Here is a 14,397-nt window from a genome sequence, read left to right as displayed (position 1 = left end):
CCAGAGATTTCTAGTGGCAACGCACATTCCGGGGAAGACCACGGACGCCTCCCAGATAGGGTGGGGGGGCATTATCTGGGCAGGATGGTTCAAGGCACGTGGCAAGATCACGAAACCCACTTGCATATCAATGTTCTGGAAATGAGGGCAGTGCTTCTAGCATTGCAGGCACTTCACAGCTCTCTTCCCAAGGGTACCATTGCAATCTTCTCAGACAATATGGTGGTGGTATGGTACCTGAACAAGCAGGGAGGAACCAGGTCTTATCCTCTTTGCAGAGTAGCCATGAGATTGTGGAATTGGGCGATCGCTTCCCAGAGATTTCTAGTGGCAACGCACATTCCGGGGAAGACCACGGACGCCTCCCAGATAGGGTGGGGGGGGGCATTATCTGGGCAGGATGGTTCAAGGCACGTGGCAAGATCACGAAACCCACTTGCATATCAATGTTCTGGAAATGAGGGCAGTGCTTCTAGCATTGCAGGCACTTCACAGCTCTCTTCCCGAGGGTACCATTGCAATCTTCTCAGACAATATGGTGGTGGTATGGTACCTGAACAAGCAGGGAGGAACCAGGTCTTATCCTCTTTGCAGAGAAGCCATGAGATTGTGGAATTGGGCGATCGCTTCCCAGAGATTTCTAGTGGCAACGCACATTCCGGGGAAGTCCAGTGTGATAGCAGACAGGCTGAGCAGAGTTATTCTGATGCCTCACGAGTGGTCCCTGAATGACCAAGTAGCGGCTCTGATCTTCTCTAAGTGGGGGTTTCCCTACTGCGACCTTTTCGCCAGCCCCTGGAATGCGAAGTGCAGCAATTTCTTCTCCCTGATTCCCCCCCAGGGGGAGTCACCCAGGGACACTCTAGTCCACAGTTGGCCCCCCGGTCTACTCTACACCTTCCCTCCGGTCCCTCTACTGCCAAAGGTGATTCAGAAGGCGATCTGCTTGGGAAGCAGCATGATTTTGATCGCACCACACTGGCCCCGCCAAGTTTGGTTTCCCTTCTTTCGGAAGTGTGCAGTGGAGGGTCCTTGGATACTGGACCCAGTTTCAGGCCTCCTGTCTCTTCAGTCGGGTTAGGCCCATCCATCACTGCGAACTCTCAAGCTAGCGGCTTGGCTGCTCCACTTCCGACCTTAGTCAGACAGTATATCCTTTCGCCTGAGGTGGTCCGGATTCTGTCTTCTTCCCACAGAGCTTCCACTAAGGAGATATATTCTAATAAATGGAAAAGGTTTGCCATTTGGGCCCAGCGGCACAACCTTGACCCTCTGACAGCCCCGGTGTCAGCAGTATTAGATTTTTTGGAAACTCTTTTTAGACAGGGATCCGCTTTCTCCACGCTTAAAGTCCAATTGGCAGCGATTTCTAATTATCATGTTGCCTTTGAGCCTTCACTCATGAGTCATAAGTTGTGTAAGGCCTTTCTCAAGGGAGCTTGGTTGCTTCGCCCCCCGGTGTCGCAGCCTGTTTTGCCATGGGATTTGAATGTGGTTCTGGGAGCCTTGACGTCTCATCCCTTCGAGCCGGCGGCCACTTGTGAGCAAAAATTCTTATCTTGGAAGACTGCCTTCTTGGTAGCTATTACTTCAGCCAGAAGGGTTTCGGAGCTTCAAGCCCTTTCTGTCAAGCCTCCTCATCTGATTTTTCATAAGGATAGAGTATCTCTAAGATTAAATCCGTCATTTCTTCCTAAGGTTTCTTCTGCTCTTTGTCTGCAACAATCTATAGAGCTACCAGTTTTCTTTCTGAAATTTTCCAACAAGGCAGAATACAGACTTCATCAGTTGGATGTGCCTAGACAACTGAGGTTTTACTTTGGACGCAGCAGCAGAGGAAATCAGACCAGTTGTTTGTGGCCTTTGCAGGTAACAGGATTGGAAAAGCGGTAATTAAGACCACTATCGCTAGGTGGATTAGGGATTGTGTTTCATTTATTTATGCATCAACAGGAAGGGACCTTCCATTTCCAGTTAGAGCGCATTCTACTACGGCTATGGCAACTTCAGTGGCCTTCCACGCCAGACTGTCTGTGGTTGAGATATGTGCAGCGGCCACTTGGGCTTCTCCACATACATTTATTTCTCATTACAAACTGGACGTGGCGTCTAGGGGTCGGGCGTCCTTTGGTTCCACAGTGCTCAGGAGTGTTTTCCAGTGAGCCTCCCAGGATCCAGGTGCTAGGGACGCTGTCCCATCAGTTATGAATGTAGGCGAGATAGGATCGCATTACATCTTTTAGTTATGTACTTACCATAATGATAGATGTATGTGATCCATCTCACCTACATTCTTACGTACCTGCCCTCCTTCCCCCTACCTGTTGGATCTGGAGGAAACACTGTTGTGCAGTCGGATTGGTACATGTAGATGAGTTGTTGTGGGGGTTTGGGCATGGTGCATCCTGGGATAAGGGGTTAGCCCAGCCAATGAAAGACTTTGTGCTAGTGTATCGGCCGAGTCGGAGCCGATTCTCTGCTCCGAGCCCATCAGTTATGAATGTAGGCGAGATGGATCACATACATCTATCGTTATGGTAAGTACATAACTAAAAGATGTAATGCGATCCTATCTCGCCTACATTCATAACTGATGGGACAGCGTCCCTAGCACCTAGATCTTATCGTTATGATAAGTACATAACTAAAAGTTACATTTGATTCCTTTCTCTCTGAAATGGAGGCAATAAGTACAAGCACTAATGTGCATTTATTTCTAAAGTATGCCTGACCGTAGAGGTGTAGCCATACTCTCTGTTGTGGTGTTTGTCTTTTTTAAGAATTGCCAAGAGTAATGCGTAGTTCATAGATCATCCTGCTATGAACTAGATAGGTACAGTTCAGCTTGGTTAGTTTGAAGAGTGTTTGCAATTCCCACTTGATTTTGTCACTTAAGGAATGTAATAGTAAAGTAATTTCAAAAACTTGACTATAATTTTATGCTACCCGTTACTAGTTTTTAATAGCTGTTTGTAGGGTTTGTTCAGTAACATCCTAAATTCATACTTTTTTTTTTTGCCAGATGATACTGAGGTACAGAAATCTAGTGGAGAGCCATTTAAGAAATCTAAAAGAAAGGGTAGAAACAAGCAAGAAACTTTGGCTTTTACAGAGCAAGTGCCAACAACTGAGGAAGTGAAAACCCCCATTGATCTTGCAAAGGTGAGTGTCACAAATAGTGTTGTGTCCTGCCTTATGACCTGTGCTCTTGGAAGGACTTTGAGTTGTATGTAAACCATTTAAGCTACAGCTGTTAGCTAAAGTAGCTACACATGTACTTTGACAATGCGCCTTTAAGCATTAGGTCACTAATTCAGATGTATCACTGGATACATTTATATGCAAACATTGATTTATACGGTGTGCACTGCACACACATGCATCTAATTTACAGGGCTGAACAGACTGCAGTTTTCTCTCTTAAATGTGGTAAAAGCTTATAACAGGGTTGACTTTTTTGTTTTGCTTTGCAGTAAATTCCTTACAACAAGTTTGCTTTTGTCAGGAAACTCGCATCTTTTACGTTTGTGTTCTTGTCCTTAAGCATGACCACCTCTGGCTGCAGGTTGTGCAAGTAGTTTAGCAGTGCCACTATCAGAAGGTGAAACAAGACATGTGTAAACATTTAATCCAGTATAGCTCACCACCCACTTGGTTTGATAATGTGCGTTTTCCATATATTTGGGCAAAGAACAGTTGCAGTCAGATGACCATCCGGAACTTCATATGACAGACTTCCTAAGCATTTATTTTCTAGACATCCCAAACCATGGGGCACCACTGCAACACAACTATAGCCTCACAGTAATTGTCTAGACCTCTGCTGACTTAGTCTGGAAATTGTACTTGGTTCTCTGCTTTGGTAACAAGGATTTTGGTGGTCTTTAGCTCTCTTACCTTTCATTTCTTTGTTAATGACACCATAATCTCCCTGACAGGGTGACTGGGATTTTTGCCAGATACCTTTCTTTTTCTGGTTGCATCAGGAACACCACAGCACAATTGCCACAGAAGCAAACAGTTACTGACACTTCATTGACTCCTGGTTACTTCTTACACTTTTGAGAACATCCTAGTCTTGGCAAGTGCTGAGATATGTGAATGTTTTCTCAAGTCCTGACCTATTTTTTTAATAATGTTTCATAACAGGGCAACCATCGGTGCAGCGGTAGCGTTGTTGCCTCACAGCAAGAGGTTCTCCCGTTTGATTCTCGGATGGAGTGCGGGGAGTGCCTTCTGTGTGGAGTCTGAATGTCCTCCCCGCGGTTGGGTGGCGTTTGAAAGACATGCCTAAATGGGCGTGCCGTCGTTGAAGGTTGGACGTCGAGCTGGCACCTCTGCATTCGTCAAAATCTACTGCCAATCATTAGCGGACCCGAGTTCCGCTGTGGCGACCCCTAACCGGGAAAAGCCGAAAGACAACAACAACAGGGCAGCCATCAGTAATCAATGCCCTTCCATCACCACTGCTCCACTAACATGCATTAACAGCTTACACTTCAGCATAACAGAAAACTGTGGACTCAAGTTTATAAAACACTGTGAACTGGCTTCCACATACATTAATGATTATTACTTATTTAAGCAGGACATGAAATAAAATCTACCTCTCCATTCTTTACTCTTTTTCTACTTGAAAAGTCAGTATGCTCAAAGTAAATGAGAGGGAAACCATTTCACTGAAAGATTCTCATTTCTTTTTAAACAAGAAACATATTTGCCTATGTTGTGATAATTAATAATCCTACATTGATATAAATGAAAATATACCATATTGACTATCTTAGTTGCAAACATTATACATTACTTATCTACCCAATCATTGTCAGTCAAACATTACATAGCTCATTCAACTCTTGCCTTCTTTTAAAACCTCATTCCCCCCCTGTGTGTATTGTTCCCAAAGTTCCATTTTTTCCTATGTAATTTGCTCCTACCCTTTTCTAAAGATCCAAATTCCAATTGTTTTCTCTCTTACTATATTCACTGCTTCTAGTACAGTTGTTTTAGACTTTGATTTCCATTTCCTAATAATTTCTTTTTTGATAGCTACCATAATTAGACTCAGCAAGGCCTTAATATGTCTAGGCAATTCCGATTCTGTATCATATCTCAGAAAAATCATTTCCCTAGATACACCAATTTGCTTACCCAGTTTCTCCGATAGAGTAGTCTGCAGGGAATCTTTAAAGTCTGCCAGCTCATTACACTACCAGAAAATATGTTCCTAAGTACCTATTTCTTCCCCTTCACACCTCCAACATTTACTGTCTACTAGAGAAAAAATTATCTGGAGTATACTTTGGGTATAAAAATGCCTAGGTAAACATTTCCAAGCAAAAATCCTTAATCTTCTAGATTTTGTTCCTTGTTTGGGAAACATACATATATCCCCCTGTCCATTCACCACTTCTTATTTGTCGCACTAGTATTTATAAAAATAATACTAGTATTTACACACAAATAGATACTTGCATAAAGATAGTATGCATGCTACACATACATTTAAGGGTATCATAAAAAGTCCACTATTACATGTCAGCAGGCTTAACACTGATGATGATAAATGTAGAGGATATGCTACAAGAATTTAGAGAAAGAGGCTATGATATGGAGTTTTTACATAAAAACAAACAAGAAGTGATGAATGAGAGCAAACGTATAGCTAAGCCTTTTTTTGCCCAGGTCACAGGTCAGGAGGAAAATGTACTGCAAAGGGACAGATGTAACAATATACTGTATGTTACAACTTATAATAGGAGAGCAAAATAAGTAAAAAAAAAAAATGTCAAATTGAGTTGTGGAGGCTATGCCTGAGCTTATGAAGTGTATTGGAAATAAACCCAGTTTTGCATTTAAAAATTGTAATAATTTGAAAAAGAGGCTGTGTTATAAAGATGAAGTATTCTAGTAATACTGCAGTAAGTAGTAAATTTGGAACTTTTCTATGTCATAACTGCTCCTTTTTTAAGACTATATTAACTAGTAATGAATTTACCCATCCTATCACACATAGGAAACTTTTATTTAAATGTGCTGCCACCTGTAGAACAGTGAATATAGTGTATCTGGCCACATATATAAAATGTCTAGCTTTCTGTTTAGGGAAGTCAGTGAGGAAATTGAATGAAGGAATTTATATGCTCTATTAATTATTCCTTTTTTAACAGCAGCTTCTGTTCTAGATTCTACTAAAAACTCTACCAGTGTTGGTCTTTCATTTAGGAACCCCTATTTCTTCCTCTTTGCCTATACTCTGATATCAGTCCTTGACAGGGAAGGTGATCTCTAGTCTGCAGTCTAAATAAATTCTTGGCCTCTTTCCATTTTATTACCTTTCCTCTCTATTTGCTCCCAATACCTTGGTTCTTTTGCCAGTTTTCTTCAATAAATTCCAGCCTCCTCTTGCCTATTGTCTGTATCCTAATTGCAGTCATCCCTATTAGTAGAATCTCTTTTCTCCATTCCCGTGTTGGCTTAGTTCTTAGAATACTTTATGGATATAATATTCTGTGTGATTGTCTTCCTTAAAGATCTGCATCCAGAATCCCAGTCTGTCCTTGTTTCTTGAGCTTTTCCTCTGCTTCATCATCATCTCTTCCCACTTTGAATTGTGAGTTTCTGCTTGTGCTGTGTATCGGAACCTTAACTGTGTAGCTCTGAAATACCCCTTCATATTGGGTAATCCCAGTCCGCCTTGTTGTATTGGAAGAATAATTTTTATCCCACTTGACTCTTGCTGTCTTCCCCTCCAAGATAAAATCCTTCAGCTGTTTATTAATTGCTATCCATAACTTCTCCTTCTGTTGATAAAAATATGCTTGACCTGTGCATAAGACTCATCATCATCTTCTTTCGGCTGTTCCCGTTAGGGGTCGCCACAGCAGATCACCTGATGTTCTTCGTCTTCCCTTGCTGCAGTCCTGACAATTGGGTATAGTCCGCGTCCCAGTCGGCCCGAATACCAGAGTATAAGGCTGGCGGTCATGGCGCCTTAGACTGACGCCAGTACGTCAGGGTACTAATGCGCATGACCTCAGTCTTTTGCCGCATGGTCCGATGCAGAAGCAATTTTGCGAGTGCAGGTTGGCGTTCTGAGATTTTCCGAAACCGGAGTTTCAGACCGAATACAGAGTTGGCTAAGTAACCCGTTGGGAACATTTTGGTTTTTCTTGCCTCAGTATTTAACCGGATGTCAGAAAAGTGAATAACTGTATTTCTTGTGGGAAGCAGATACCGCATAGGGATTATCATACATTGTGTATACCTTGTTTAGGGCCTGAGCACGGCGTTGTTGGTTGCCGCTCTTGTGCTAGATTTAACAAGCGCACTATTAAGAGGAGGCTTGATTGTGCTAGGTTAGTGTTTGGGAAGCGTTGCAATTATACTATGCCGCCGGATGCTCCGACGCCTGCTTCATCTAAGAAGCGCAAGGACAAAACAGTGAAGTCTAGGGTGAGGAACCGCAGTCCCGGACGCCGGTCCTTTAGAAGGCTCAGGGGAGCCAGAGGTTTTGCCAGGAGTCTCTATGGAGTCTCAGGCAGATACTTTACTGTTACAGGATGTGCCCTCTCAGGAGGTAGGCCAGGCTGAGGGGCTTCTCAGGTAACTGTTCTTCCCTCTCTTCCCAAGGTAGTTAGGGCCTCTCCTTCTGTTGCCAAAGCTTCTTTTAGAGGAGGCCAAGTTCAGCTTCTGTAGGGGCTTCTCCTAGCATTTCGGCTCTGTGCCTAAGAAACATATGCTTAAAATGGCAGAAGATTTGATTACTCTGATTAGAGGTTCTATGCCCCACCTGATAAGAGGCCTAGGGTGGAACAGGAGTTTGATAGTTTTGAACAGTGTTCACAGGCTTCAGAGTCTTCTGTGGAAGACTTGCAAGAGTTTCCTACTTATTCTGATTCTGATGTGGATGATTCCACTCCTTCAGCTTCTCCTCCTGAGGATTTTTCATTTTCAGAGACTCTTCACTCCATGAGGGAGCACTTTAAATGGGAAGGCCAAGATTACTCTGACTCCAGAAAAGGCTTAGGGAATTCTTGTTTTGCCCCAGCATAGGCCCTTAGCTATTCCTCCTGTGTTGAATGTGGTGGAGGATGTTTTGCAGAGGCTTCTCTGAACCCTGATTCCTTGCCTCCTGCTCCTGTTAAGCCTGATAGGTATTATAGGGTGCCCAAGCTCATAAGTATTTGTTTAAGAGTCCCAGGGCGGACCCAGAAACTGTTTCTCAGGGGCCTAAAGGTGTTAAAGCTTCTGTGGTTAAAAATCCTGTACCCTCTGATAAAGAGGCAAGGGCTTTGGATAGGTGGGGTAAGAAAGTATATACTTCTTCCACTCTAGCCATGAGGGCGTTGAATTGTCAATTTCATATGCTGAAATATCAGAATTATCTCCTTTCACAATTGAAATCTAAGGTGGATGCTTTGGCGGAAGGTATTGAGTGTAACAAATTGCTGGATTTGGTTCATGTGTCTGAACAAGTGGGTAAGCATTCTTTGCAGTGTGGTTTTGATGCTGTTCAGGCCTCCTCGAGGGTGGCTGCTACTAGTTCTGTTCTTCGCAGACATGCATGGTTGAAGGATCAGAATTTAGCTGAGCATGTTAAGACCAGGATTTTGGATGCTCCTTTACAGTCTGATGTGTTGTTTGGACCGCCTGTGGAAGCAGTTTTAAAGAAAATGGAGGACAAAGCTAAGTCTATGCAGACTGTTAAAGATTTTTGCAGGTGCAGCCTCCAAGTTTAGTAGAAATTGGCCTGCTAAGGGGTGGACATATCCTGCTTATGGTTCCCAGTCTAGGGGTAGGTCTAGACGTGGTAGGGGCAGGGCTCAAGGTTCGTTTAGGCCTAGATCAGACAGTTCACCTGCTCAGACTTCTGGTGAGGGCAGGGGTCAGTCCTTTCGTAGCAGAACCAATGACCTGCCTTTTCAGCTGCCAGTGGACTCGTCTGGCAGCTCCTTTGGGAGGAAGATTGTCTCTTTTCAAAGAAAATTGGGATTTAATCACTCAAGACAGATGGGTGCTGGATATCATTCATCACGGGTACAGATTTTATTTCCACACAATGCCCCCTTTCAAAGGCATGCCAGATGTTCCTCCTCCACAAAGAAAAGAGGCTCACAAGCAAGTTCCTCAGTTGCTCCAGATAGGGGCTATTCAGCCAGTCCCTGTGTCAGAAAGGGGCTTGAGTTTTATTCTCGCCTGTTCCTAGTGCCAAAGAAGGGGAACACGTGGAGACCAATTTTGGATTTATCTATCCTCAACACTTATCTGGACATTCCCAAGTTCAAGATGTTGACGTTACAGCAACTGTTACCTCTGCTGGGCAAGGATCACTGGATGGTAACTTTGGATCTCAAGGAAGCTTACCTTCATGTGCCCATAAGGCTAAGTTGCAGAAAGTATCTGCGGTTTCGAACTGGAGATTTTCATTATCAGTTCTCTGCATTGCCCTTTGGCTTATCTACTGCCCAGAGTATTCACAAAGGTTCTGGCTCCAGTGATAGCTTACTTCAGGCTTCAAGGCATTCAAATTTATCCTTACTTGGACGACTGCCTGATTCTGGCTCAAGAAAAGGAACACCTTCTACAGCATCTGGAATATGTCATAGCAGTGCTAAGATGCCTAGGGTATTCTGTGAACGAAATAAAGTCCAGTCTAGTACCCTCTCAAGACATGTGCTTTCTGGGTGTGAGACTGAATACAGCAGCCCAGATGGCCTTTTTAACCCCGGACAAACAAAAGAGTCTGTCACTTTACTTCCATCAACTATCTCATCAGTCCGTGCTGACTGCAAGGACAGTCCTTCAAGCATTAGGGTTCATGGCATCTTGTATTCTGGTGCTTCCCAATGCCAAACTGCATATGAGGAAGCTGCAATGGTATCTCAAAATGTATGGACACAGCACTGCCAAGATTTGGACACTGTCATTCAAATAATACCTTGCCTTCAAAAGGAATTCTTGTGGTGGGCTCAGGAATGTCACCTAAACAAGGGACTCTCTGTGACCCGGCCAGAGGCGTCAGATTTTAACGACAGATGCCTCGGACACTGCTTGGGGAGCTCATCTAAATGGAAAGTGGATACAAGACAAGTGGCCTGCCAGACTACAGCATCTACATATCAACATGAAGGAGATGTTAGCAGTCCAGTTTGCATTGATGGCGTTCAAGGAGTTACTTCTTCCAGGGCAGGTGTTGATTCTGACAGACAACACAACTGTCATGTGGTACATCAACAAGCAAGGGGAACACATTCTTATCCTCTATGCAGGCAAGCAATGCTTTTATGGGAGACTGCGTTAAGCCTGCAACTGACTCTTCAGGCAAGGTTTCTGCCAGGAGCACAGAACTCCCTAGCAGATGTATTAAGCAGACAAATCATGGATCCCGTGGAAACTGGATCTTCATGTATTTCAGAAATTGACAGTGTCATGGGGAACTCCAGACATAGATCTGTTCGCTTCTCCACTAAACCACCAGCTGCCAAAGTATTGCACAAAGGGGTTTCATCACACAGCTTGGAAAGTGGATGCTCTGTCTTTCAGTTGGAAAAACCTTCATGTCTATGCCTTTCCACCTCTACCTCTTCTTCCAAAGGTATTACTAAAGGTCAGACAGGACAGGCCAAGGATGATTTTGATAGCTCCAGATTGGCCTCGCAACACTGGTACCCACTTCTAAGGAGTCTTGTAAAGAAGCCTCCATGGCCTTTACCTCTGATTCCTCATCTGTTATCTCAGAAGGACGGTCATCTGCTCAATGTCAAGCTTCAATCTCTTCATCTCACAGCTTGGCATATTCTGTGTTGAAGCATGGTAGGTCTCAGCTTCCTCAACAAGTTTTAAATGTGATTATGGAAGCTAGAAGGCCTAGTACTAGGAGAGTGTACGCAGAAAAATGGAAGAGATTTTTATTTTGGAGTACAGCAAAGAATTTGGAGATTTCAGAGCCTAATTTGAGTGTGGCTCTTCAATATCTTACTGAATTATTGGACAAAGGTTTGTCTTTCTCTTCCATAAAGATTCATGCTGCAGCAATTTCAGCTCACTATGATTGTGACCCACCTTTGTTTTCGCATCCTTTGTTCAAGCAGTTTCTTAGAGGGGCAAAGAATATAAGACCCCATAGAGCTCCTACTCCTGCTTGGGATCTCAATTTTGTGTTGGAAAAACTTACTCTACAACCTTTTGAGCCTGCAGCTACTGCTGAATTGAAATATTTGTCATGGAAGACTGCTTTTCTGTTGGCTATTACTTCTGCAAGAAGGGTGTCTGAGTTACAGGCCCTTATGGCAGTAGAGCCCTTTGATTTTCCATAAGGACAGGGTATCATTACGCACTAATCCTTCCTTTATGCCTAAGGTGGTTTCTAGTGTGGCTTTAAACCAAACTATTCATTTGCCTACTTTTTGCAGATCCTCAAAATAAAGGGGAAAAGATTTTGCACACTTTAGATGTACACAGGCAATTGCGTTATTATTTGAGCAGGACTAAAGATTTTAGGCAGTCTCAGCAGTTACTTGTTTCTTTTGCTTTAAGTTCACAGGGCAAGCCTGTGTCAAAACAAACTATTTCTAGGTGGATTGGCTTTGCATTGCATTTTGTTATTCCCATCATGGCAAAGAGGTTCCAGCTGGGATTAGGCCTCATTCCACTAGGGCTACTGCCACTTCAACAGCATTTCTAAGGGGTGGCAACTAAGGATATTCTGGAAGCAGCTACTTGGAGTTCAGTGCATACTTTCTCTAGGCATTATCACCTGCCTATATACTCTAAGACTAGAGCTGGTTTTGCCACAGCTGTTTTACAAGGCATGTTGTCAGCTCCTGCTACTTTATAATTTGCCAGCCTCCCTTACCTCTGCTTTGGGATTCTACCCAATTGTCAGGACTGCAGCAAGGGAAGACGAAGAACATAGTACAGTTTTGTACCTACCATAAATGTAGATGTTCGAGGATTCCCTTGCTGCAGTCCAACTCCCTCCTTCCCTCTGTGTTTCAGGGTGGTTGTGTAGGTGAGTTTACATGCTTATATTTTTGTATATATTACTGTATATATTGTACATGTTTTTGGTGCAGGTTGTTTTGGGACTTGTCTTTTGGGTCTTCTGACATCTGGGGCAAGAAAAGACTGAGGAAATGACGTCGGTCATGCGCATTAGTACCCTGACGCACTGACGCGCCGCCATGACCGACGTCAGCCTTATACTCTGGTATTCGGGCCGACTGGGACGCGGACTATACCCAATTGTCAGGACTGCAGCAAGGGAATCCTCGAACATCTACATTTATGGTAGGTACAAAACTGTACTTTTCCATTTCTTCCTGTCCTCTGCATCTTGCTCTCACACCAACTACCTGCATGTCCTCTCTCACCACATCCATAAACCTTATCTTGGGCCTTCCTGTTTTCCTGTTACCTGGTAGCTTCATCCTTAACATCTTTTTCCCAATATACTCAGCATCCCTCCTCAGCACAAGTCCAAACCAATGTAATCGTGCCTCTCTGGCTTTGTCTCCAAACTTTCCAACCTGGGCTGACCCTCTTTATACTTATTCCTAATCCTGTCCACCCTCGTCACACCCACTGCAAATCTTAACATCTTTAATTCTGCCACATCCAGCTCAAACTCCTGCCTTTTTGTCAGTGCAACTGTCTCCAACCAATATAACATAGCTGGTCTCACTACCCTCTTGTAGACCTTCCCTTTCGCTCTTACAGGTACTCGGCTGTCACAAATCACTCCTGGCACTCTTCTCCACCCACTCTATCCTGCCTGTACTCTCTTCTTCACCTCTCTTCCACACTCACTGTTACTCTGAACTATTGACCCCAAGTATTTAAACTCATCCACCTTTGCCACCTCTACTCCTTGAATCCTCACCATTCCTCTATCCTCCCTCTCATTCACACACATATATTCTGTCTTAGTCCTGCTGACCTTCATTCCTTTTCTCTCTAGAGTATATCTCCATCTCTCCAGGGTTTCCTTCACCTGTTCCCTACTCTCTCACTACAGATCACAATGTCATCTGCAAACATCATAGTCCACGGGGACTCCTGTCTGATCTCGTCTGTCAACCTGTCCATCACCATTGCAAATAAGAAAGGGCTCAGAGCTGATCCTTGATGTAACCCCCACCTCCAACTTAAACGCATCCGTCACTCCCACCGTATACCTCACTGCTGTCACACTACCCTCGTACATATCCTGTACCACTCTTACATACTTTTCTGACACTCCCGACTTCCTCATACAATACCACAACTCCTCTCTAGGCACGCTGTCATTTGCTTTCTCTAAGTCTACAAAAACACAATGCAACTCCTTCTGACATTCTCTGTACTTCTCCATCAACACTCTCAGAGCAAAGATCACATCTGTAGTGCTCTTTCCCGGCATGAAACCATACTGCTGATCACTAATCATGATGTCCCTTCTTAACCTTGCTTCCACTACTCTTTCCCATAACTTCATGCTGTGACTGATTAATTTAATCCCTCTGTAGTTACTACAGCTCTGCACATCACCCTTATTCTTAAAATCGGTACCAAAACACTTTTTCTCCATTCTTCAGGCATCCTCTCACTTTCCAAGATTTCATTAAACAATCTACTAAAGGGACTAAAACTTTCCCTGCTTGCATCTTGCTATCCATATTCAAACAAAGCTTTCAATTTCTCAGTTTTTGTATTATCTTTTGTTTAGTCTCGTCCCACATATCCTTAGCTGCTACATCCAAGTAATTTTTAATCCATACTCCTAAGGACATCATTATATCATGTTCCCATAAATATGGATATTGCTGAACCAGTTTGTGTGTGAGTACATCATTTATAGTTACTGCCATACTTATGGTGACATGATAAAATGAAGTACTTGGCAGTATGGATTAAAAGGAATTCTGTAAAGGCAGCTAAGGATATATGGGAACAGATTCATCTGTGGCTCCCAGGATCTTTCCAGGTGATTAAAGACAACACCACAGTGATGTGGTACATCAGCAAACAGGTGGTACAAGGTTGTACCATCTACCTCCCAACATATCATTGCCAGCCAGTATACTTCAGTACTCATTAACCATCCAAGCATCTTAACATTCTGTTAGAGCAAAGCATAGTGGCAGACAAACTTAGCAGGACCAGGACAGACCCCCCTGAAAGGAAATTGAATGAGTGGGTATTCCAGGAATTGATACAGTTGTGGTAAGAACCTCAAGTAAATCCATTTGTCTCCTTTCAAAATGGACAACTGAAAAAAATGCTCCAGGTCTCATTGCAAACAGGCCTGGAAAATGGATGCTTTTTTATTCCTATAGACTGGGAAAAACATTAAAAAAATTCCCATCCTTTAAGGCCTGTCCAGAGATGATTGTGGTGACATCCTTGGCATTGGCC

General features: G+C 43.5%; 1 protein-coding gene across 1 annotated transcript in view; it reads left to right on the top strand.

Annotated features, from left to right (window-relative positions):
• The window catches only part of TRIP4 (thyroid hormone receptor interactor 4), a gene marked incomplete in the record, with an annotated part of 1,109,057 nt that overhangs the window by 87,518 nt on the left and 1,007,142 nt on the right, over positions 1-14,397 (top strand). The window contains 1 exon segment of the mRNA XM_044077489.1: positions 3,023-3,162. Within this exon segment, the coding sequence (XP_043933424.1) occupies positions 3,023-3,162 (140 nt within the window).

Source organism: Protopterus annectens, chromosome 7.part0 (assembly GCF_019279795.1).
Source record: "Protopterus annectens isolate FY-2018-M chromosome 7.part0, PAN1.0, whole genome shotgun sequence".
NCBI classification, from domain to species: Eukaryota; Metazoa; Chordata; order Ceratodontiformes; family Protopteridae; genus Protopterus; species Protopterus annectens.
This window is presented reverse-complemented; position numbering and strand designations above follow the sequence as displayed.